General features: G+C 41.4%; 1 protein-coding gene across 3 annotated transcripts; it reads left to right on the top strand.

Moving 5' to 3' along the window:
• The first annotated feature begins 123 nt into the window (after nt 1–123).
• LOC134873945 (rapamycin-insensitive companion of mTOR-like) lies at nt 124–22,450 on the top strand. 3 transcript variants are annotated; one of them, XM_063897865.1, is made up of 38 exons: nt 124–200; nt 326–373; nt 1,935–2,032; nt 4,581–4,645; nt 4,776–4,907; nt 5,292–5,355; nt 5,952–6,078; nt 6,692–6,861; nt 7,352–7,419; nt 7,852–7,919; nt 8,028–8,110; nt 8,668–8,755; nt 9,302–9,392; nt 9,515–9,581; nt 9,681–9,761; nt 9,921–10,021; nt 10,218–10,383; nt 10,899–11,000; nt 11,088–11,134; nt 11,229–11,364; nt 11,471–11,670; nt 11,760–11,886; nt 12,206–12,370; nt 12,841–12,917; nt 13,030–13,108; nt 13,234–13,343; nt 13,430–13,517; nt 13,653–13,745; nt 13,843–13,949; nt 14,567–14,796; nt 14,920–16,012; nt 16,702–16,782; nt 18,337–18,596; nt 19,121–19,327; nt 19,425–19,577; nt 19,739–19,862; nt 20,230–20,368; nt 20,802–22,450. In XM_063897865.1, the coding sequence occupies exons 1-38, from the start codon at nt 152–154 to the stop codon at nt 20,880–20,882; spliced, it is 5,265 nt and encodes a 1,754-aa protein (XP_063753935.1). In that variant the 5' UTR covers nt 124–151; the 3' UTR covers nt 20,883–22,450. The 3 variants fall into 3 exon arrangements, with proteins under 3 accessions (XP_063753935.1, XP_063753937.1, XP_063753936.1); XM_063897867.1 differs by lacking the exon at nt 16,702–16,782; XM_063897866.1 differs by lacking the exon at nt 16,702–16,782 and having other exon boundaries at nt 18,289–18,596.
• The last annotated feature ends 515 nt before the right edge of the window (nt 22,451–22,965 follow it).

Raw genomic sequence — 22,965 nt, 5'->3', positions numbered from 1 at the left:
CTGATGAGGAAACAGGGGGATTAAGGAGGATCTGATCTCAGGTCTGTGGGAGTTTCTGCTGCAGCGATGTCGCGGCGACAACCCCTGTTGTGGGATTTCTTTTCTCGCGAGAAGCCGCGAAGTTTCCGGTGTTGTGTATGTTCCTGGAAACATGGCGGCCAGCTTCCGCGGCCGTCCTATCCGGAGTGTTCGGATGCGAGGTAAGCGTGAAAAACTCGATGCAGTGATGTCTGTTATAGTGGCATATTGGGAAACTACATGTTCCCAGGCAACTGATGACCCCGGTGTGTCCCTTCATCGTGTCCTTGGTGTGTGTTTTTGACAGGTCGGAATGACAGCGGAGAGGAAAACGTACCGCTGGATCTGACCAGAGGTAAGCTTCATCACATCACCCTCAAAGCGATTATTGTTCAAAATGGAAGTGGAACTGTTCTGCAAACACTAACTCTACAAAGTGACACCCAGGAAAGTACAGACACTTGTCCTGTCATAGCTGCTGTAAAGTCGTTAGTATTCCCTTTCTGTTTCGTCTAATAACATTGCTGGCGATATCATAATAACAGGCGGCAGCGAGCTAACTAACTAGCTCAGTTAGCGTTAGCTAGCTGCCACAGCTAACCAGCAATGACGATACCCTGTTGTTTTGAGTGGGCAAAGATAGCCTGTAATTTAGCCACCAGACATAAGTGATGTAGTCATGCATTTGTCATCACTGGCTGTATGAGAAAAAAGAGTTCAAGGCTGTTAGCTGAGTAGCATTTAGTCAGCGCAGGGTGTTTTTTTCAGTGGCTCACTGATACACAGATGCTCAGCCTGCTCAGATTTACTCCTGCAGCACCACTTTGTTTACATGGAGCTGCGTCTCTCTGTCCCCATGTTTGGGAACTAGGGACCGGCTGAATTCATTTTCTTGCATAACGAATAAACCCTTAAATTGAAAATGAATGCAGCATAAATATCCAGGAGTATCCTAGGCCCATCGACATGACACGAGCCCACTACACAAGGATGGGGTAATCTGTGAGCTGTTCCATCAATATAACTGTGTGAGAATATAGGTTTGTCCTCAGTTTTATTTCAGGTCAGACTCTGTGTGCTGTGTGCGCATATGGTGGAGTATCACAAGAGACTTGAACACTCCTAACGCTGAAGATTTAATCATGTCAGTGCCCAAGGGTGCAAGATCATGAAGTCCAAAAAATGAATAGCAAGTCCCTGTAAACTGTCCTGTATCCACACTATTACTATGAGTCTAACACAGCAAAAGACCTCTGGTTATATCAGATTCAGATTGGCTGAAGTTGCTTGTCAATCCTTGTTTAATTGAATACAATTGAATATCAAAGAGAAGATGGTTAATTTAGTGTCTTTTTTAGGATTAAAAGGATTTCAGTTCTAGTCCAAATATTTGGAAGCTCATAATTGTTGTTTGGGTTTAAGTTATTCTTTTTACTGATGACTATTGCCAATAATATTTGTAAGATTCAAACTAAATCAAGATCATCCTCTGGTGATTTTTGTTGCTTAGAAGAAAATATTAAATGCAATTCATTAAGCTTGTTCATTTATTTTATGTGCATGCAGTATATCCTTTTTGTTGAACTCCAGTATAATTACCGGTTTCTATGCAAACTAAGCTACCATTAAAACACGATTACTGCCAAGGGAATATTTTGTTTGTTTTTGTGAAGAACATTTAACATAACACAATCTGACAATAATTTGAAGGAACTGAAAACCCAAACTGCCCAGCTCAGGTCTTGCTTTTCGCGTCTAGACCTTGTGTTGACTGTAAACACTAAATTAGTTCGACCTGCTAAACCAAGTTCCTTCCTGCAACATCAACATCAATTATGGTTCATCGACTGATATTATGGCAATATGGCTTAATACTTGTCTTGGTTACATTGTATTTCTTTATCTTTTTCTGACAGAACCATCAGAAAACTTCCGTGAAATCCTTCAAAATGTGGCCAAACCACACGGAGTCAGTAACATGCGAAAACTGGGCCACCTGAACAACTTCATAAAGGTAATGCTGTCAAGTTTTGCTGCCTGTACCCCGGTGTTTTATTTGTTATTCTAAGCTGTACTGACAACACAACAGTATGAACAGTACATGTGGTGTCTCCCTAAACCAACTCCCAAGACCATGTTAAATCTGTGGATACAAACATGCAGGTTTTTATTACGGTTGACTCACTGTTCAAATATCTAAAAAGATTGACTAGCTGTGCTCCCCTTCTCTGTATTGTCATCACTAACCTCTCCTTGATCCTCTCTTCCTGAGTGTTGCTGCCAGCAGGCCTAGCTGTGCCTGTCATTGTTACGCTGACAGTGAATGTAACAGAAGCTTAAGGGATGGGAAAGCACACAGACCCAATGTGTATGAAGAGCAGTGCATTGACTTTAGAAACTTGAGATTCCTAATATTAGTTATGAAACTTGTTTTTTTACAATGTATGTTTTGCCTCAACTCCGTTTTATTATTATGTTTTATATGTGAGCGCTTTCTGCATGAATGATAAACGGTCAGTCTTGTCTCTGTTTTGTACGGCAATGTACTGGCACAAATGTGTCAAGTAAGAGTAATCTGTATGCGTAGCCAACATAAAATAATTGATCATCATCATCATAAAAATCACAGACATTTCTTAAACTCTATGGTTTTAGATTGAAGGGTTTGATACTACGCTGTGATGGACTGATGACTTCTCCAGGTTTTATTCTGCCTTCCTCCAGACACAAGCTTGCATAGTTTTGAGCCTTCTTGTTACTTTAAACAGAATTAACAGGGGTGTAGAAAATAAGTAAATGTCTTGCAAATCTGAAAGCAAAGAATGAAGGGAAAACTTGCTGACATGACGATAGCTCACCATCAAGTCATTGAGAAATTTTGCAGTCATTTACACAACTTGGGTGACTGATTCTTGCCCAGCTGTTTTCAGATTTTTATCTGAGCAACACATTGCCTGAAAGCAGGTCTGACAGTCTGTCATGGACATATTTTACAGATCATTGGTGCTGGTGCAGCCACTGGCCTTTAGGAAACTGCATCTGGCAGTGTAGCAGACTGTATTGGCCTGCGTAAACATAACTCTCTTATTTACAACTGACAGTAGCGTAATATTGAGTGTGTCTGTGTATACGTCCGTGAGCGCACCATACCTCTGATTCCTTATAAGGGTTCCAGGAGAGTGAGGGTGACCTAATCCCCCAAGAGAGTGTCACATGCCACTCTCCCTATCTCCTCCTCCTGCCTGCTTGATCTCTGACATCACAGCTGGTTTGAAATAACCCCCCTACTCACCATGCCCCTCATCATCACCCGTCCCATCATTCTTCGCCTATCCTCCTGCTTTTACTTTATGCTGAAGGAAAGAGGAGATTTATGTCCAGCTTAAAGGAGAAAGTCAAACAAAAATGACTCCAAAACTCCCTTTTTTGGGCGTTGTATTGTCCAACAAATACTTCCCGTAAATGTCATATTAAAACTATCAGATGATTATGTAATGATAATATAACGGCACAATGATGCAACCACACCTTTTCAAAGAGGAATGATATTCCAAACACAAAAAAAATAATAAAATTGACTGAAAGAATGAGCAATGTCTGAGCAGTGTCAAGGGCATGTGTGAACAAACATGATGTACATATATCGAGGTTGTGACAATATCGTATGATAATAAAAGTAACATAGTTATCACAACAGGCTTTCCACTGCTGTAGCATCGGGACAGGCAAGGCTGACTTTCTCTGATGGAGTAGCACTGACTGGTTTGAAGCGCTTCAGGGTGTCTATGAGAAAGGTGGCAGTTCTAAAATAGCTGCACCCTTTGCCCAAGGAGCTTATTGCTTTGTGGGGATAATGAGATGACAGACTGGAGCTGAAGCCTTATTGTTTTTATAATGAACTGCTTTTGTGTACATCAGTTGTGTGGGCCCCTGATGATAATAATAATAAAGGAACCTGTGGTGAGGGAACTGCTAAAAGTGGCTCAGGGGACTTTTGTGCTGATCTACCAATCAGAGGGTCAGTAGTTCGATCCCAGACTCTGCAGTCAACCTTTCGTAGTGTCCTTGTGCAATTTACCTAACCCAAAATGGCTCCCATAGGTATGTAGTCTACGGTATCGATGTGTATGTAAGTCGCTTTGGATAAAAACCTCAGCTGAAAATTAATCTAAAAGTGTAAATTCATGCTATAATGTCAGCCTATAGATACAACAACATCCATTTCTTACTTTTGGTTATAACCTTCTTTTTCACAAATCCAACACATATCAACATGCATTAGTAAACAACAACAAGTGGTGGAGGTGACACTGGGCCTGTGAATGTGTTGCCCCAACGCCTTCGTGATTATAACTTCCACATACCGCCAGTGAAAACATAACATTATGCAGTCACGATCCATGTACTCCAGACCAGTCAACATGTAACAGAGACGTGGAAAAATACAACAAACACACCTGCATGGCTCCGGCAGCACCCTGCTGCAAATTGACAAAAGTCATGTTACCACCTTCCTTCTATAAATCAATGTATGCTTTATTTGTTCTGTCTCTGTGTTATAGCTGCTATGCAGTATCAACCACCGTGAAGAAAACTTTGGGTTTACATATGAAGAAATCATCGTTTGGTAAGTCTTTTTAGTTACATGCTTCTGAAAAAAAGCAGGAAATAACAACAGTATTTAAAGTCAATCTTATGGCTTGTCCAATTTGCAATGTTAGACTCATCAAACGTTTTTTATTCTTTTTAAACACCAGTCTGCGACTAGCTCTACTGAATGAGGCTAAGGAAGTGCGTGCGGCAGGTTTGCGGGCGCTTCGCTACCTCATCAGAGACACCACGGTGCTGCAGAAGGTCCTCAGACTACAGGTGGACTATTTGATAGCAAGGTAGGTTAAAAATAAACCGGTGGTCCAAAAATATTAGTGTGTACGAGGTTTCAAGGTTTTATTTGTCATATGCACAGCAGATACAGCGTATATGTTGGCAATGAAAATCTTATGTCGCGTGCTCCTCCAACAACTCCACATACATGGTGCAGAAAAACAATAAAAACACTAAGATGTGGAGTTGGTGAGGAGCTCGAGACACGGCAGCCATCCTCGGCGCCATCTTGCTCTAGACTAAACGAGAAACGCTTCTCAAAGTCGGCCAGTTTCTTTGAAATGTTATGCTTCTGTCTCTGTCTTCTGTCTTTCTCCGGCTGACAATTCTATTTCTGGCTGTGGTATTAAGAAAACTACATGTCTAATAATGCTTGTGTGTTCGTTTAGATGCATTGACATCCAGCAGAGCAATGAGGGCGAGAGGACTCAGGCTCTGAGGCTAGTCCGAAAGGTAAGATCATATGTATTTTATTTATTTATTTCAAAACTTCCTCCTTATATTACTAGAGAAATGCACCGTCTGCCCTCACTGCTCAGGTTTAGTTCTAGAAGAAAGATCATTGGGTTAGCAGCAGAGTCAATGTGTGGACGGGTTGCATGAGTCTGCAGGCCAGGTTATTTATAGCTCTTTGTGTAGTTTACTGTAAACTTTCTTCACACATTCACACCCACACTCCTGCACACACAAACACACAAAAACACATACACATACACATAGTCAGGGTCTGGTTTCAGAAAAAGGCTGATTTGTAATCCAGGCAGTAATACAACCCTTGTGGTCTGTCAATGAAATAAAGCTTCCTAAACTTTTCTGTTATCAATTCTTGGAATGTAAATTAAGAGAAGTGTCTGAAAAAGAATAATCGTCTAAAGAAATCGTAGCAAATTAAGACCACCAATGATACGCTCTCTGGTCATATTTAAAATACAATTAGGTGCTTTTTTTTCTTTTGAGAGACCTAGAAGAAATTGTACTATTTTTTTCTCCCTCCGTTTGTCTAGAAAGGTTTCATGAATCACGTTTTCCTCCTCTCTATCCCTCTCCAGATTATCACTGTCAATGCGATGCTGTTCCCTTCCTCTGTTGCAAACTCTTTAATTGCTGTGGGCACTGACGGACTACAGGAGAGAGACCGCATGGTCCGCGCAGCCATCGCCATCGTATGTGAGCTAGGTGAGAACCTGGCCTTTTGAGATGGAGATGCACAATGCAGATGTTCAGAATCATTAATTTTGCAGCTTTGTGAGGAGCCCTTGGGAGATTGCGAAAATAGTGAACAAAAAAAGTTTGTAAATTGACTTTTAAATGCTGTATCAAGATCCCAAAGCTGTGCCTCTTATGTCTTTTAATGTCTGTAAGGCATTTCTTTCACTTATATTATTAGCATTATATTACATTAAGAATTATATTCCAGTGGGGGCTGCGTAGGATGATTTTTTTGACCAGTGTCATGTAGACATTTCCAATAACTCAGGAGTCCAAAAGTAATATTTTAAGAGAAAAATGTATTCCTTTCCAAAATTAACATGTTTTTATAATTCAATATTTGTAGGTGTTGTGTTAATCCTTTCTAAACTAGATTTATTAATGAAAGGGTATTCAAATAAAATAAAGGTAATTTTATCCGACCAATCATTCAATTCAATAATAATGTCTTTAGTTTGAAACTGTATTCGAAAACCTCAATAGACGCTTCAGATGTTAAAAGCATTTGCTACAGCCCTGGTGTGGTTAATAAAAAGAAATGTGAAATGGCTCTAATATTTCTTTGTTGCTGAACGTGTAGCTCTGAAGAACCCGGAGGTGGTGGCTAAACGTGGAGGCCTCAGCACCATCCTGAAGAGTGTAATCGACTGTCAGCTGAGCCGCATCAACGAAGCTCTCATCACCACCATCCTCCATCTACTCAACCACCCACGCACCCGGCAGTATGTGCGTGTTGATGTCGAACTGGAGGTACACACTCTGATACGCACACTGACACAGATATGAATTCAGGGGAGGCTGCCTTTTATAAATGAGCCAGTGTGCTGGGAGCTGTTTCAGTGAGGATTAGCAGCCATAGGTTGCCCGTCTCTTTCCCATGGAGCTTACAGTAATCAGTTACAGCAGCTCTCCAAAGCGCCATTGTCCGTAAACAGACACCTGGGACAAAAACATATCAGCACCACGGTCATAACATCCACATGGATGTCATATGAGATCTGAAGCAGGTTTATTATTACTGCAAGATGTTTCATGGGAATATCTAAAGGTATAATATGAAACATGTCCACATTAAATTGTGTCTAACAGTAGCTAAACCTAGGTTATACATTTTGTCTTGACTTTTAATTTAACTACTCCTATTACTCGTTGTGTGTTCAATTGACCACTTCATTTTTAATGAGCTCTAAAATCGGTTGTATTTTGTTCTCATCCCTCTTGTGTTTGTTTGGTTCTCCAGCAAATCCTCGCACCTTTTACGGATTTTCACTACCGACACAACGCGGACACGGCTGAAGGGCAACTCAAGTGAGTGTGTGCGCGAGGGGTATGAAGGGCGTCCCAGGAACAAAATAGATAGTGTTCTGACATTCCCATCTGTTTACCATTTGATATGCTCCCATATTGGTATTTAACACCATGCATGGAGAAAGTTGAGGGTTTATATTGTGTTTTGTGACACGGCTCATGTAATCAGGGCTGCTCGACTTAAGCATGACTTGCTAGAGGCTTTGAAGCAGTTACACTTATGCTTTGAGTCACTCTGAATAATGTGCTTTTATATTAAAAAACATCTCTGTGTGATTCTGCTTGACTTCAATGCATTTTGTTCTGGGTTGGGGTGTAGTTTCTCCTCTCTGATATGCTTTATATGCTCTGTGTAAGGCTCAGATCATTATGATGCTGTGTGTGTGGAACATGGTGTCCTTTTTTTAATGTGTGTTTCTGTCTTGCTCACAGGGAGGACAGAGAGGCCCGTTTCATGTCGAGTAGAATGGCTATTGTGGCAGCCTTCCGCTCCTGGTCTGGTAAGGACTTTAATGTGGTTATAGATAAAGTTATTTAGGCGTACAAATAAATAGACTCATTTGATTTATATCACTTGTGCTTTACTGTCTGTCTCTTTCTTTATTCAGGAATTATCAACCTATGCAAGGTTGGGAATTCTGGGATCCAATCTTTAATTGGCTTACTTTGCATACCAAATATGGAAGTTAGGGTGAGTATTGAAAAAGTTGCATTCAGAAAAAGGAAGTTTGTGGATGCAAAACAAATGAGCAACTTTGTTGGTTAACTTAGCAGTGAATATATAATTGATAGCAAACTTTGCTGTAAATATTTTAGTCACACAAGTCTTCATTTGAAAGCCCACAGAGCTATTGTAGGAGAAAAAAAGACAATACATATTATTCCCAGAATAATGCCAGTGACTGGCTCTTCTGGGGGGGGCACTGTTGCTCCGGGGTTTATTGCGCTGATCTGCAAATGATTGGGTCCGCTACCCCCTGTAGTAATAATAAAGACAGTAGATAATATAGTCAGTATGACTTAGGCCTATTTTTTCGTTGGAGCATCAGAGAGTGAGGTATATCCAAAGGCTGCTCTGGCACTGACAGATCAAATGAGATAGAAGCACACTGTTTCCAGAGAGATAATAGGGCTACCCTCGGGTAACTTGAGTATTGTACTGTCCATCCACAACACTGAGATAATAATAATGGTTTTTTTGAGCTTATCAGTCGGTGTCTGACTGCTGTAATGTGATTTTCCCTGCAGAAAGGCTTGTTGGAGGTGTTATATGAGATATTCAGGCTCCCTGTGCCCATTGTAACTCAAGACTTCATGGAGGCTCTTCTTAGTGTTGGTGAGAGAAACATCTTTGTATCTTCAGAGCACATATTTATACTTTCCCCCAGTATTTTGTGATTAAGGAGTTTTTTTTACATACAGTAAATATTATGTGTTCGCCATTTTAGCCATGTGGTAGGATGATGATGTAAAATAAACTCCAAAGTCATTCTTGGAGAGGACAGAAATACCTGAAACAGCTTTATGTAATTAGATTACAAAAAAGTGACTGTATTAAATTACAGTTACAGTAAAAGGCGCTAGATTACTGATACTTTAATAAGATTGGGAATAATGGCATGATGACAACACTTCACAACACAGGTCTCATACAGTGGCCACTAATGAAATTCAAAGTAACAGAAAGGTTAATATAAATAAAAGTTATACTTTGATTAGGATACTCACTACTTTTTATGGAGTAATTATCTCTGAATACATTTTTAAAGCATCCCTCTGAACTCTTTCCTACTTAAATGGTTTGGTGCCATTTCAACCCAAGTAAGACCATCTTTTAGTCACCAAATGAGTGTAAGCTAATCTGTGCTCTGCTCTTCATCAGACCCCGCCCGGTTTCAGGACACTTGGCGACTGTCCGATGGGTTTCTTGCTGCTGAGGCCAAAGTCATTCTACCCCATCGGGCCCGCTCTAGGTGAGATATGATATGACTGAACAGAGATGGAATGTGTTGAACCCAATTTGACCCAAAATGCTGTCATTTCAGTTTACACATAACATGAGCATGAATCATCTTTTTCTGTTTTTCATCATTAGGCCTGATCTGATGGACAACTACCTGGCATTTGTTCTTTCTGCCTTCATCTCCAGCGGGCTCTTAGAGGTGAGCTGATACTGTGTTTTTCATTATTATGCAACCTAAGACTATTTCTGATGGAATGTTTCCTATTAAACCGTTTCCTCCTCTCTTTTGTCATTGCAGGGACTTGTGGAAGTTGTGACCAGCAGCGATGACCAGCTTGCTGTGAGAGCCACCATCCTCTTGGGAGAACTTCTACACATGGTAATATTAAAATATAGTTTGACACCTTGAAATGCTGTGTCACTGCAAAATATACACTGCTTTAGTCAGATTTGTGTATTTTGAAAGGTGGCCTACTACAAACCTTGGGATTCTGATACATAATGCATACTCTCTCTTTTTTCCTCCTTCTGTCTTTAGGCCAACACCATCCTTCCCCATTCCCACAGTCACCACCTGCACTGCCTCCCCACCCTCATCAACATGGCAGCCTCCTTTGATATTGCACAGGAGAAACGACTGTGAGTACACAGTATGATACAGAGAATCATGTCATATTTCCCTTAAATGTGTTATTATATTTGAATCCTACCAATTATATTTACAAGTACAGAAGGGAACTATAAACATGTCCTAATTATTTATTATTAATTAATTATTGTATGTGAAATATTTTAAACCACATTTATAAAAAAAAAGATTTTCCATGTGTTCCAGCCGGGCAAGTGCAGCAGTCAACAATCTGAAGCGTTTCCATGAAAAGAAGAAGAAAGGTTTGAAACCACACAGTCTTTACCTGGATCACATCATCCGCAAGTCTGTGTCTTCACATAACCGCAGAGAGACGCACTCGCGTGTCCACAGAGACATCTACGCTATAAAGGTAAATATCAACATGCTTTTCTACCCAATCAACTTCTACTACATGTTTAGGGAAATATGCTTATTGCCATTAAATCCCCTGGAGTTGATGCCAAACAAATCTTTGTGTGTTTAGTTTTCTTAAACTGGAAACACACTTAAATGCTGGCTACAGTGTATTCTTCCTGATACTACTGTGGTATTTTGTTTGTTTGATGTTTCATTTTATTTTTCAGTTGTTTCTCTACATTTTCTGTTGTATTATTGCTTTGTTTTACCATGAATATAAATATATGAAATAATCCTATTTTTCCATGCAAAACTGCCATCTGAGACACATTTCCTTAAAACACACAAAAACAACTTTGCTTGCTGTTCACTTTTTTAGCATTAGTGCTAAGCTAAGCTCAATTAAGGTTAAGGACAGCTCTTCAGGTGCTTCTTACCTTGCAGTGCAGACAAACAAAAATTTATTTTTTTATTATATTTGTGTGTGTTTGACATTGTCAAATCAAGGTTTTCTGTGTTTGTGTTCAGGACACAGAAGAAGCACTGATGTTGAACCTGAGAGACAGTCACATTCTCAACCACAAGCAGAACCTGGAGTGGAACTGGCTGCTGATCGCCACAATCCTGAAGGTCAGGCTGCTCTCATGAAGCACCACAGACGTGTATGCCAGTTCCTCTTCCTGTCTGATGTTTTAATGTGGTTTTTTCCTCCCCCAGTGGCCACATGTAAACCTCAGGAATAACAAAGATGAACATATGCACAAGTAAGAATCCTTGGTCTCATCAAAACCCGGAGCAGGATTTTAAATAGTTAATTGTATTGACATCCTATTTTTTTTCTTTTTCTGTGTGACACAGGTTTGTGCGCAGGCTGCTGTACTTTTATAAGCCCAGTAGTAAATTGTACGCAGGGCTGGCGTTGGATCACCCAAAAGCCAGACAACTCACTGTGGTTGGCTGTCAGTTTATCGAGTTCCTCATGGAATCCGACGAGGTCAGAGAAGTGTGCACGTAAACAAAAACTCACTTTCCTTTACCTTTTTTCTCTTTTTTACAATTTTCTTACCTGCCTCGCGTCTCTCCCCTCTCACTGTCGACAGGACGGCCAGGGTTACCTGGAGGACTTGGTGAAGGACATGGTGTCATGGCTGTCTTCGTCCTCAGGGCTGAAGCCAGAGCGCTGTCTGCAGAGTAACGGCCTGCTCACCACACTCAGCCAACACTACTTCCTCTTCCTGGGGACACTCTCTGCACACCCACAGGGAGTCAAACTGCTGGAGAAATGTGGCCTGTTTCAGTGGTGAGTGTATGGACATAGAATGGAAGACTTACAGAGATGTCGTTTTGATAAATTGACACATTTCACCAACATCTTTCTTTTTTTTTCAGCCTGCTGAATCTGTGCTCTGTGAAGAACCAGGATGCTGTGCTGAAACTTGCTGTGTCCACACTGGACTACAGCAGAGACGGTCTGGCCAGAGTGATCCTCTCCAAGATCCTTACTGCTGCTACTGATGTAAGACTGCCTCGTTAAAATCAAGGCGTGACGTACATATAAAAACCAGCATAAAGTAGATATAGGAAAAGCGGCAACGGTTCTTAAGTTGTCATCTACCCAAAATTGAAAGCAACATTAGACATCTCATAGAAAATGTCATTAGTTGAGGTGCTCCGATTATCTGTGCCGATCCCAATTTTATTTCTATTTTTTATAAGAACATTAACCGGCAACTTCAAAAATGTTATATACAAAGTTATACAACACATATAAGTTCTGATAGTAATATCCTAATATCCACTCTTTCTCCTACAATTCTACCTTTCTTGTTGAGCAGGTGTGCAGGTTGTATGCCACCAAACACCTCCGTGTGCTGCTGCGTGCGAGCGTGGAGTTCTTCAGCAGCTGGGGCATGGAGCTGCTGGTCACTCAGCTTCACGACCACAGCAAGGCTGTGTCCATGGAGGCTCTGGACATACTGGACGAGGCCTGCGAGGACAAGGTGACTGCTGTAAAACACATGGATGTATTAGGATGTATTCTTCCCTCACTGTTACAGTTAACAAAAACGATGATATACTTAAACACGATAAATTAAACTCACCTGGAAGAAAACATAAATGCTTTTTGTTCTATTTAGAAATTGTAGCATCTCGTGGTTGCAATTTGTAATGATCCTGACCTTAAAACATTCAATGACCCAGGCTTTTAAAATCTTTTTTCACTGAGGAAAAAAAAGAAACACAACAGAAATATCTTTATTATGGTTCTTCTATCAATAACAAAGGAAAGAAACAATTGAGATCATGCTTAGAACATGGATCCCCCTCAGGATTGCCTAAATAATGGAATAATAATGAGTAATTCATGGATAGATTTTTCCTAATATATTGAAATGCAGTCAGTTTGAGTTGACCGTCGCATTGGATTTTCCTCTTTACTGTTTTCTGACTCTGTTGTGCTGCTTCACAGGCCAACCTCCACGCTCTGATCCAGCTGAAACCAGCTCTGTCCCACCTGGGAGACAAGGGCCTCCTGCTGCTCCTCAGGTAATTACAACAGCACTGCTTACCAACCATGGATTATAGGATTTGGGTCAGTCTTTTATGTAGACCAGCAGCCTTTTGTGGACATTGAACATCTTGTTTTCTGCTGTTTTAGGTTCCTGTCCATTCCTAAAGGTTTCTCCTACCTCAATGAGAGGGGGTACGTCAGCAAACAGCTGGACAAATGGCAGAAGGTATGATCAAGATATTGGCATTGGCATTTGCTAACCACATTTAAATTCACATGGCTACTATAATATAATAAGACCACACACTAATAAAGGCTTGCTATTTGACCTATATTCGTCTTTGTTTGCAGGAATACAACCTGAAGTACGTGGACCTAATAGAGGAGCAGCTCAACGAAGCACTAACAACCTACCGCAAACCTGTAGATGGAGACAACTACGTTAGACGCAGCAACCAAAGGTGAGAAGCTGGTGTTTATTATCACCCGACAAGACAAAGGATAAGCTTTCGTGCCTTTTTTAAACTTCTCTGCTTCTGTCTCCAAGGTTACAAAGACCACATGTCTATCTTCCTGTGCACTTGTACGGTCAGCTGGTCCACGATAAGACAGGCTGCCATCTATTGGAGGCTCAGGTATTTCTCACTCGTTCCAAAGCACACACTGTTCTTTTTATAAGTGCTTTATTTATACATTAATTTCCCAGGGGAGCCATGGCTTCTGCAGATAGCCGCCTTTCTCCTTAACGTCTTTTTTCGATTGCTCTCCAGAGTGTGGTTCCTGACCTCAGCTACAGTGTTCGCTCCCCGATGCTGGACACCTGGGAGGGCATCAAACAGCTGAAGGCCGCTCTCTGGGCTCTGGTCAGTGTCACTTTATGTCCCCTCTGTTACTGTGTTGTTATATTAATAATGAAAAGGCTGGACATGGCGGTGATGGTGTGTGTTGTTTTCCATGCAGGGCAACATCGGCTCTTCAAACTGGGGTCTGAATCTCCTGCAGGAGGAGAACGTCATTCCTGACATCCTTTCGTTGGCTCAGAACTGTGACGTACTGTCAGTACGAGGGTAAGCGTTTACAGTTATTCCAAAACAAAACGAATGTCCACCTGGAATTTTTGTCCTTTTAATATTTTAAGAACACAATATACACGTAATAAACTTTGCTGGTATTAAGAGCTCAGAATATATTTTAAACAGTGATGAGTAAATCATTTTTCAGTCATTAATCTTTTTTTTGTGACATTCTGCACTATTAAAGACGGCAGAATATAATTTGTATGCTGGGACATTTCTGCTGTTCCACAATAATAAATCCGGCCTTAAATAATTATTACGCCGTCTGCAATCTGGATATTCCAATGATATTATCCATCAAAGAAATGCCCATGAATCTTTCAGCCCTGATTTAAAAGTTTTCTACTATTTTAGCTCCATATTTGCTATCCTATCAGTGGTGCTGGAACTACTCAGTCATGTTTTATGATCTAAAACTATTATAAATGAAGGATTTGGACCTTAGTTGCCCTTTAAAACTTTTATAGAAGTGGGAAGATTTTCTTTTATTCAGCTACAGCAACACGCATCATGCTATGGCACTTATGGTTGAAAGTATGTTCTGGGTTAACAGAACACCTATGTACAATCAGCGTGTTCATTAATCATCCTCCCACTCCCATTTACAGAACGTGTGTGTATGTGCTGGGGGTCATCTCCAAGACCCGGCAGGGCTGTGAGGTGCTGAAGCAGTACGGGTGGGATGCAGTCAGACACAGTCGCAGGACGCAGTGGCCGGTCACTCCAGAAGAGGTCGACGCACAGCTGACCTCTGAACTTTCCTCAGTACCGAGCACGCTCAGTCTGAACTCTGAATCCACCAGCTCGCGCCACAACAGCGAGAGCGAGTCTCAACCAAGTACGTAGGATTAGGAATGGGAGTCGGAAAGCTTTACTACAGTCGAAACATTATATAAAGATCACATTTTGATGGGTTCAAATTGATAACTCCTATTGTGTTCTTCACTCCTTGTGCTCTCAGACATGTACATCCTGGATGACGAGAAGTGTGATGGTCTGGACCAATCAGACGAGCCCTCTTTCTTTCTACACTCCAAACCGGTGAAGGACCGCAGCCCCTTCACAATCCTGGCCTCTACACGCTTCGTTCGCACTCGCTTCCTCAACTCCTTGTCCCTCCCTAGCAAGAAGCTGCGCTCTACCAGCGACCCCAAGACACCGTCAGGCTCTCACACCCCCACTGAACTCAAGATTGGAAGCATGAGGCGGAACAGGACGGTGACAGAGCCTTCTATCTACAGCCCAAACCAAGAGGTCTTCACCCCTGTTTTTAACGGCAGAGGAATGCCGAAGAGTCCCACAGTCAGCCTAGAGACGTCCTTTGTCGGGACGAGGGGGGGCTCTGAGGAGCAGCTCGTGGAGGGCAGGCTGGCAAGGGTAGGGGGCTCAGGCCTCGGGCTGAGTGGCCTCGCAGGGCAGGGCGCGGTGGAGCAACCCAGCCGAGAGAAGGAGCAGAGCAGCCGGGAGCGCCTGGCAGGAGACGGCGGCTCCTCGTCGAGTGGAGGAAACGTGGGAGGAAGCGGCGGAGGTACTCAGTTTAAAAGCCGTAGTCAGAGCTTTAACACGGACACCACAACCAGCGGCATCAGCTCCATGAGCTCCAGCCCCTCCAGGGAGACCGTTGGAAACCCAGATAATCCCGAACCTGAACCAGACTCCTCTGACTGCGTGAGCCTCAACACCGTGGTGTCAGCCAAGACTGTCAAAACGCTCTCCTCTCTCACCCCCCAGTCTCAGACCAACCACATGTCCACTTCCAAGTCCTCCACCGTCTCTCTGGTACCGCCCGGCTCTTCGCACACTCTCCCCCGCAGAGCTCAATCTCTCAAGTCTCCTTCAGTGAACGCCATCAAGAGCCTGGCTGACTGCAGCTTCATGTACACGAGCCCACGGGACGCCCTGGGCTACGCCACGCTGAAGAGGCTGCAGCAGCAGAGGATTCACCCGTCTTTGTCTCACAGTGAAGCGCTGGCTTCACCCGCCAAAGACGTGCTGTTCACCGACACCATCACCATGAAGACCGGCAGCCTGGACTCCAGGTTAACGCCTCGCAGGTAAGCCCGCTATCAGGGCCTATATGACACGAAGCGTCCATATCGATTTTTTCTTTGTTTACATGAATGTGATCATTGTGCATGAACCCATCCTAAAAAACAATAAAGTTACACTTTCTTTGAAGAATACATCTGTACTGCCTTATGAGGGCAACCATAGTGAAGTATAATGGATTTATAATGCTACTTGACTTCACTGATAAACACACAACTGCTCTCTGATGAACTACATGAACATAAAACATTTCGTTTTACTCAATAATCTAGAATTTACAATTACTTATGATATTGTTTGTAGCATAGCACCGAAACAGTAAAGTCATGATGTATTATAAGTCAGCATCTAGTTTATCACTTATCAAAAGCAATCATAATGCCCCTTCTAATTTATTTTCAGCAGCATTACAACCTTTAATGACCGTGATTTAGTGATCACATTATGTGTGATTTATGAGTGAATTAATAAACTATTATAAATGCATGATGATCCACTATGGATGCCAACATGATGTAATATATAGCTGTGGTCTCCATAGAAAGTGATACCTAAAAAACATTTCACATTTCCATCTGTGCTACTGTAGCTTCAGCAGCTTTGTGTCTGGCTGAGGGTTTTGGCTTCTGTCTACATGGTAATGAAAGGTGTGAGCCTGTGTGTCTTTTGTGCACCTTTGTCCTATGTCTGTCAGGATATCAGACAGGAGGGGTACCTGTCCAGAGCCCCCCGTCGTAAGTCCGTACCGCAGGCTCTCCAGAACACTTGTACCCCGGTGGGTGGACCGACCCAGTGTCCTCCTTTAGTAGAGGTGTAGCTTCTAGCACTGACCCAATCAAAAATCTCCTTTCTCTAGCTTTGTTTTCTATTGCTTTGACTCCTGTAGTACCACAGCCCCATTTAAGTTGTTCAGTTGCTGGCTGGTCCCTCCTCATAGAGCTTGTAAATGGTACACAGAGATAAGTGCTATAATACACTTGTAGCTAGACTGTTTTGGTAGGTGGTTAAATATATGTCAGACAGAGGAAGCTGAAGGAAGGTCAAAATATGGTGAAACCCGTCAGTGGTGTGGAAAATGTTCGAGCTTTCGCAATAGCTGTTTACTCAAACATCATTTTATTTATAACCCATTATAATGAATTCATAATAACTTTTACATTTCATCTAATGAGACTAACAGTCCTGCACAGCATTCCAATCTCTCTATAGAAATTATGAAGGAAAAAATGGATCTGTTAATTAATTTAGATTTGCCTGGTAACATTTTGTAGTATTAACAGAAAACAAATGGTGAAAAATGAGCATCACAATCAACCTGAGCGTCACTTTTAAATTGTTTGTCTTGTCAAAAACCTAAGTGTGTTTTATAATATGAAAAGGTTAATTGTTCTGGTGTGTACCCACCAGTTGATGACTGTTCAAGAGCCTCCACAATAAAGGTATAATTAAAATGCACTTTAGCTGTGGTCTATATAGAAAGAGTTAATAACAGAAAATGAATTTCTGCTACTGTAGCTTTAGCAGCTTTGTGTCTGGGGAAGGGTTTTTGCTTCTGTCTACATGGTAATGAAAGCAGTGTGCGTGCGTGTGTGTTTTTTGTGCGCCTTCTATGTCTGTCAGGTTATCAGACAGGAGGGGTACCTGTCCAGAGCCCCCCGTCATAAGTCCATACCACAGACTGTCCAGAACACTTGTACCGCGGTGGGTGGACCGACCCAGTGCCCTCCTTAGTAGAGATGTGTAGCACTGACCCAATCACACATGTCCGCTTTGACTCCTGTAGTGTCTGTAGAGTGAACCAGCTCCATGTAGATGATGCAGTTAGTTGGTCCCTCCTCATAGAGCTATAGAGGTGTAAAGCACACAGGTAGTGATAGGTGCTATAATATACATGTGGTTATAATATTTTTGGATGTCAGTTATTATAGTTTAATAGTTACTTGGTATTTTTTTTTTTCTGTAGAAATGAATTCTATTAATATTTTGGTCTTGGAAAGGAATGAAAATAGTGATAATATATAACATTTCCCAGAATCTGAGGTATAAGTTGTTTTTGTCAAATGGTTATAAATATTTAAGTTTTCTTAAAATATAAACAAATTCAGAAAATCGTGGTGAATATCATTTATTTGCAGTGACATCACTCTTTGGATGAACACGTGCCCTGATAGCTTGCTGTAGAATCGTCAACCCTTCTGTCTGTGTGTTCACTAAAGTCCGTCTCTTTGCTTTTATCCAACATTTCTTTCACTTATTCCTCATGTTCCTTGTTCTGTCCCAGTCTCTCCCCCCGGATCCTCTCACGCTCCTCTCCTCTTGCCCTCCCTAGGTTCCTGAAGGCGCTCAGCTTTGCCTCTCTGGATAAAGAGGAACTTCTCAGTCCCATCAACCAAAGCACTCTGCACCGCTGCTCCTCAGTGCGCTCAATGGTCTCTAGTGCCACCTACGGGTGCAGCGATGACTACGTGGGCCTGGCTCTGCCCATGGACATCAATGATATGTTCCACATCAGAGACTCTGCCTACTTCCAGCAGAGGATCAGTCCCCCGTCGGAAGAGCGTAAACATTTCCTCTTTGGAGATGGAGACGGTAAATTCAACTCATGGCCCGATTAAATGATATTTAAATCCCCAAAGCAAATAACGTCTCCTTTTTAAGGTTACATCAGAAATTTGATATTGAATCCTATAATGAGATTATTATTTTAGGGATAACCACAATTTACCAATCCTTCTAACCCTGAGATAGATATATATGTATGTATTATTTATTTTATAATTGCCATGAATCCGATTAGTTAGTGTTTTCTTTTAATGTGTTGTATTATTTGAATTTGTATTTATATTTTACTAATTCCTATGGTATTATATCATATACATTTATTACATTTTATTTGTTACTATCTTTGTGTTTTAATTCATTCATTTTTAATTGTATTTTTATTTGAGTTCAAATCTATTTATGTTTTATGAATTCCCATGCTATTATATATTCATGCAAAACTGCAATGGGTCAAATGATTTTACAGTATTTTTAATAACAGAGAAAGAAAAGAAAAGCCTGAAAATGAGAAAATAAAAGAGTTTGTGCTGACCGACATCGTCTCTGTGCAGGAGACCGCCCTCCCCTCCCAGCACTGAAGCAGCAGTTCAGTATCTCTGAGCTGATCGTGTGCCGCGGCGACAGCCAGAACCACACGGTGGGTTTGGATGAGACGGGCCTGCAGGAACACACCGAGGAGAACTGCCTCTACTGTGTAGGATCCAGCGTCCTCGGATACCCCACACAGCCACCGATCAACAGCACACACCCCCGCACAGGTGAGCACACTCACACTCGCACACACATACACACACACACTCACACTCACACGTTAAACTGAGTGCAGAATATAAAGTTTCATCTTTTTTGTTCCAGAATTTCTCGACTTTCAACCATGGGGAGGGCAGAGCGGCCATCGTCTGGAGGTGATGCCTCAGTCCAAGTTCTCCGGCGTGTCGGGCTGCAGCGACGCCGCCGTGTCACAGGGATCCATCTGCAGCACGCCCATACCTGCGGACATTGTTATAGGTAAGACTATGAGTAAGGAAACACAACCTCAAGGCATTTTAAGGAGTTTTATACAACGTTAGTTCCACAGCGATATAAACAATGTATTTGCCTTGTGGTACTGTTTGATATTGTCTATATTGTGGTAAATATTGAATATTTCTTCATGATGTGTCATCTAGGCAGCAAGTCCTTATCAGAAGACGGCCCCGCGTCCCGAGTCTTGCTGAGGAAGGAGGTGCTCCGCCTCATCATCAACCTCAGCTCCTCTGTAGGAACCAAAGGCCACGAAACAGGACTACTGACGTAAGGCTCAGTTTTTTTATCAATTGCCCATTTATCCCCTGGTGAATCCATTAATTGTTTGGGTTAGAAAATGTCAAGAAATAATACATTTACATCGTAGTATCTTGAAATCCAAGTTGATGTCTTTGAATGTCTTGTATTTTGAGTGAAAAAGTCAAAGGAAAACAGTTTTATATCATATTTATAAAAGAAAGACAAAAGTAGGACATTTGTGAATTAGAAATATGTTAAATGATAAATCCAATATTCAAATAGCTGGCCATTTTTTCTTTTAATCTATCAGTCCAACAATCATTGCAGCAATATTTAACATACATTTTCTGAGATGCATGTCCATTTTAACGCCTGTATACCTTTCGCCCTGCAGGATAAAGGAGAAGTTCCCCTATGCGTTTGACGACATCTGCCTGTACTCCGAGGTTTCTAACCTCTTAGCCCACTGTATGTTCCGCCTGACCTCCAGACGCTTCATACAGGAACTCTTCCAGGACGTGCAATTCATGGCGGTAAGAAATTTCAACCCGTGACAACACACTTATCTATAACACCACAATAAGTAAGAACTCGACATGATGTTATACATTTTCTCCTCACAATAAATGCCTGCCTTACATTTATAATATTGCTGATGGTATTACAAAACGTGGGAGTTGTGAAATAATACATGAATTGTGTAATTACCGAGCAAAGTGTGTGTCTTCATTCAATATCAGAACTGACTTGAAATGAATTGTAAAAGATATAATTAGTTCAGATAAGTAAATATTTAGTTTGCCCTACCCACATCAAAAGTAATAACATAACCAATGCAATACTTCATAATTTATTACGAAATGCAAGTATTACTATAAAATACAGTGTTACACCCCCCCTACGTTTTCTGAAACTCTATGTCTTTGTCTACCATCTCTATGTCTAAAAATCCTCCGTAATTCTCAGATGTACGAGGAAGCAGAGGCGATCCTGATGAAGATACCAAAACCTGTTGAGGAGGACGAAGACGCTCCTGCAGAATCCTGATCCTCCTCCTCGTGTGTTCCCTGCCACATGAGGAGGACTGACAGAATATAATATGTAACGTTAGGAAGGCGTCTGGAATGTTTCTGTTACTCAAAACCGAGTACCATAGCCAAGGAAGAGGAGGAAGTGGTCATCGCTCGCCTCTCTTGGAAACGAAGGATGTCGACATCTGTAAACACGGTTTAACCCGACACGCTGTTTAAGACTTTTTTTTTTTAACAGGAAAATGGGGGGAGCAGTTTTACCAAATACTGTTTTCAGATGGGTGGGCTTGAGCAACACTCACAATAATACGTCAACGTAATGCTAAAGGACGAGCTGGATCGTTAAGACAAAGACTTGTGTTTTAAAGAAGAAAAAAAAGTAACATTTGATCTCTTTCCGGAGATGGTGTTTTTTTCTGTAATGAATTGAATAAGGCATGTTGTTGTGTCTTCCCAGTGATTCCTCTGACCCCCCCCCACCCCGTGCATTATTTTCTCCTTATGAAACAAAACACTACAGAAGGGTCCTGCTGTTTTTCAAACTCATGTGGAGCCTTCCTGGTTCATATCTCACCCCGACTTGTGATCGCCACTTAACCTGCTTCTGCTTCTCCCGCCTCACCTCTCCCGACAACCTGTAGCCTCTCGTCAGCACAGAAAGCCAATTACTTTTCTATGACCTGTATCTCAGACAATCAAACATCATTAGTATTGTATTTTCTAAAGCACTATATAAGTACACAGTACATGAGGAGAATAGCATGTGATTTAATGCTAGTTTATGCCATCCTTTACTTGCTTAGGACCTTTAGTGTTTTACTTGCATTTTTCTTAGTAAGCTCCTCAGGAGGTCGGTTAATCTTTTGGAAAGATTATAAGTTATTTGTAGGTTTATTCATTACAGATTTAGTATCAAATCTCTCCTCACAGACATCTCTAAACCCTGCATAAGCCCCGCAGCAGCTCTACGCCTCTTTACCTCTGTGCTTCACCTCCACTGCATGTGCAACAAGCATGGCAAAGTTGTAACGTCACCTTAACGTGTTTCTTGCTTGTAACTTAAAATAATAATAATAATAGATTGCCATTACATGTTGCCATCACATTGTAGGAATATAATGACCCCTGAATCTGTGTCCACAATGCAATATCACTGTCTGTCATTGGCTGAGATAGAGGAGGAGGGGTGTGATGACTAAAAGATTTGTAAAAGGTTTCCAGGGAAACGGGGGATCTCTGTTTCCATTGGCTTGTTTTTGCTAAATGCTGCTACACAAATGGACTCATAGAAAGATGATTCATAGATCAGCTGAGTGATGTCAGATCCGATCTATTTATTATATGTCTGTACCATAGAGTGAGCTCGACCAGAGAAGAAAAAAAAAGTTATTTATATTTTTTCCTCAAGACTGTATTATAATTTAAAAAAGATTTCTCTCTTTTTTCTTTTTTTTTTTGCCTGAATCGTGGTTTCCCTTGTAAAATGTGTACAGTATGTTTTTGGGGGCATTGATGACCTAAAGAAACATACAATCCTATCAAAGGGATGCATTGTTAATAAAACAAAATTTGAAATACCCAAAATGTTTGGCGCTTACTTCATTTCTTTTTCTTTTCTATCTTTCTATTACTTTTTGCCCATGTTTCAGTTATGATATTGATGAAGCGCTGACATGTACAGTCAATTGGGTCTGAAGCCAGTAAGTGGTGGTGAAAAGGTTTTTTCTTTTACTTTCTCTATTCATCTACTTAAAGGGGCTCATTCATGCTCATTTTCAGGTAGTATTTGTATTTTGTGCCTCTACTGTGACATGTCTACATGTTTTAATGTTCAAAAAGGTCTTTATTTCTCTCATACTGCCTGTGCTGCAGGCCCCTTTTCACCCTCTGTCTGAAACCAGAGCCCAGTGTGCTCTGATTGGTTAGCTTGCCGACTCTGTTGTGTTTTGTCAACTGATTAAAGGTGTCGCACCCCTTAGCCTATCATGTACAATGTGTTGGAGTGTTAGTCAATAGAAGCTCAAGTGTTATGTAGTGATGTCACTGTGTGTGGGAGAGCAACTCCTTGTCGAGGGAACTTTGGGATTTTATACTCTGCA

The sequence above is a fragment of the Eleginops maclovinus genome, chromosome 12 (assembly GCF_036324505.1).
Source record: "Eleginops maclovinus isolate JMC-PN-2008 ecotype Puerto Natales chromosome 12, JC_Emac_rtc_rv5, whole genome shotgun sequence".
NCBI lineage: Eukaryota > Metazoa > Chordata > Actinopteri > Perciformes > Eleginopidae > Eleginops > Eleginops maclovinus.
This window is presented reverse-complemented; position numbering and strand designations above follow the sequence as displayed.

Bases quoted from the DNA above. Each gene is read 5' to 3' on its own strand.
- LOC134873945 (XM_063897865.1), top strand. From the start codon at position 152: ATGGCGGCCAGCTTCCGCGGCCGTCCTATCCGGAGTGTTCGGATGCGA. The intron at 374-1,934 runs GTAAGCTTCATC...TTTTTCTGACAG, and splicing joins ACCGCTGGATCTGACCAGAG to AACCATCAGAAAACTTCCGT. The intron at 4,908-5,291 runs GTAGGTTAAAAA...GTGTTCGTTTAG, and splicing joins GTGGACTATTTGATAGCAAG to ATGCATTGACATCCAGCAGA.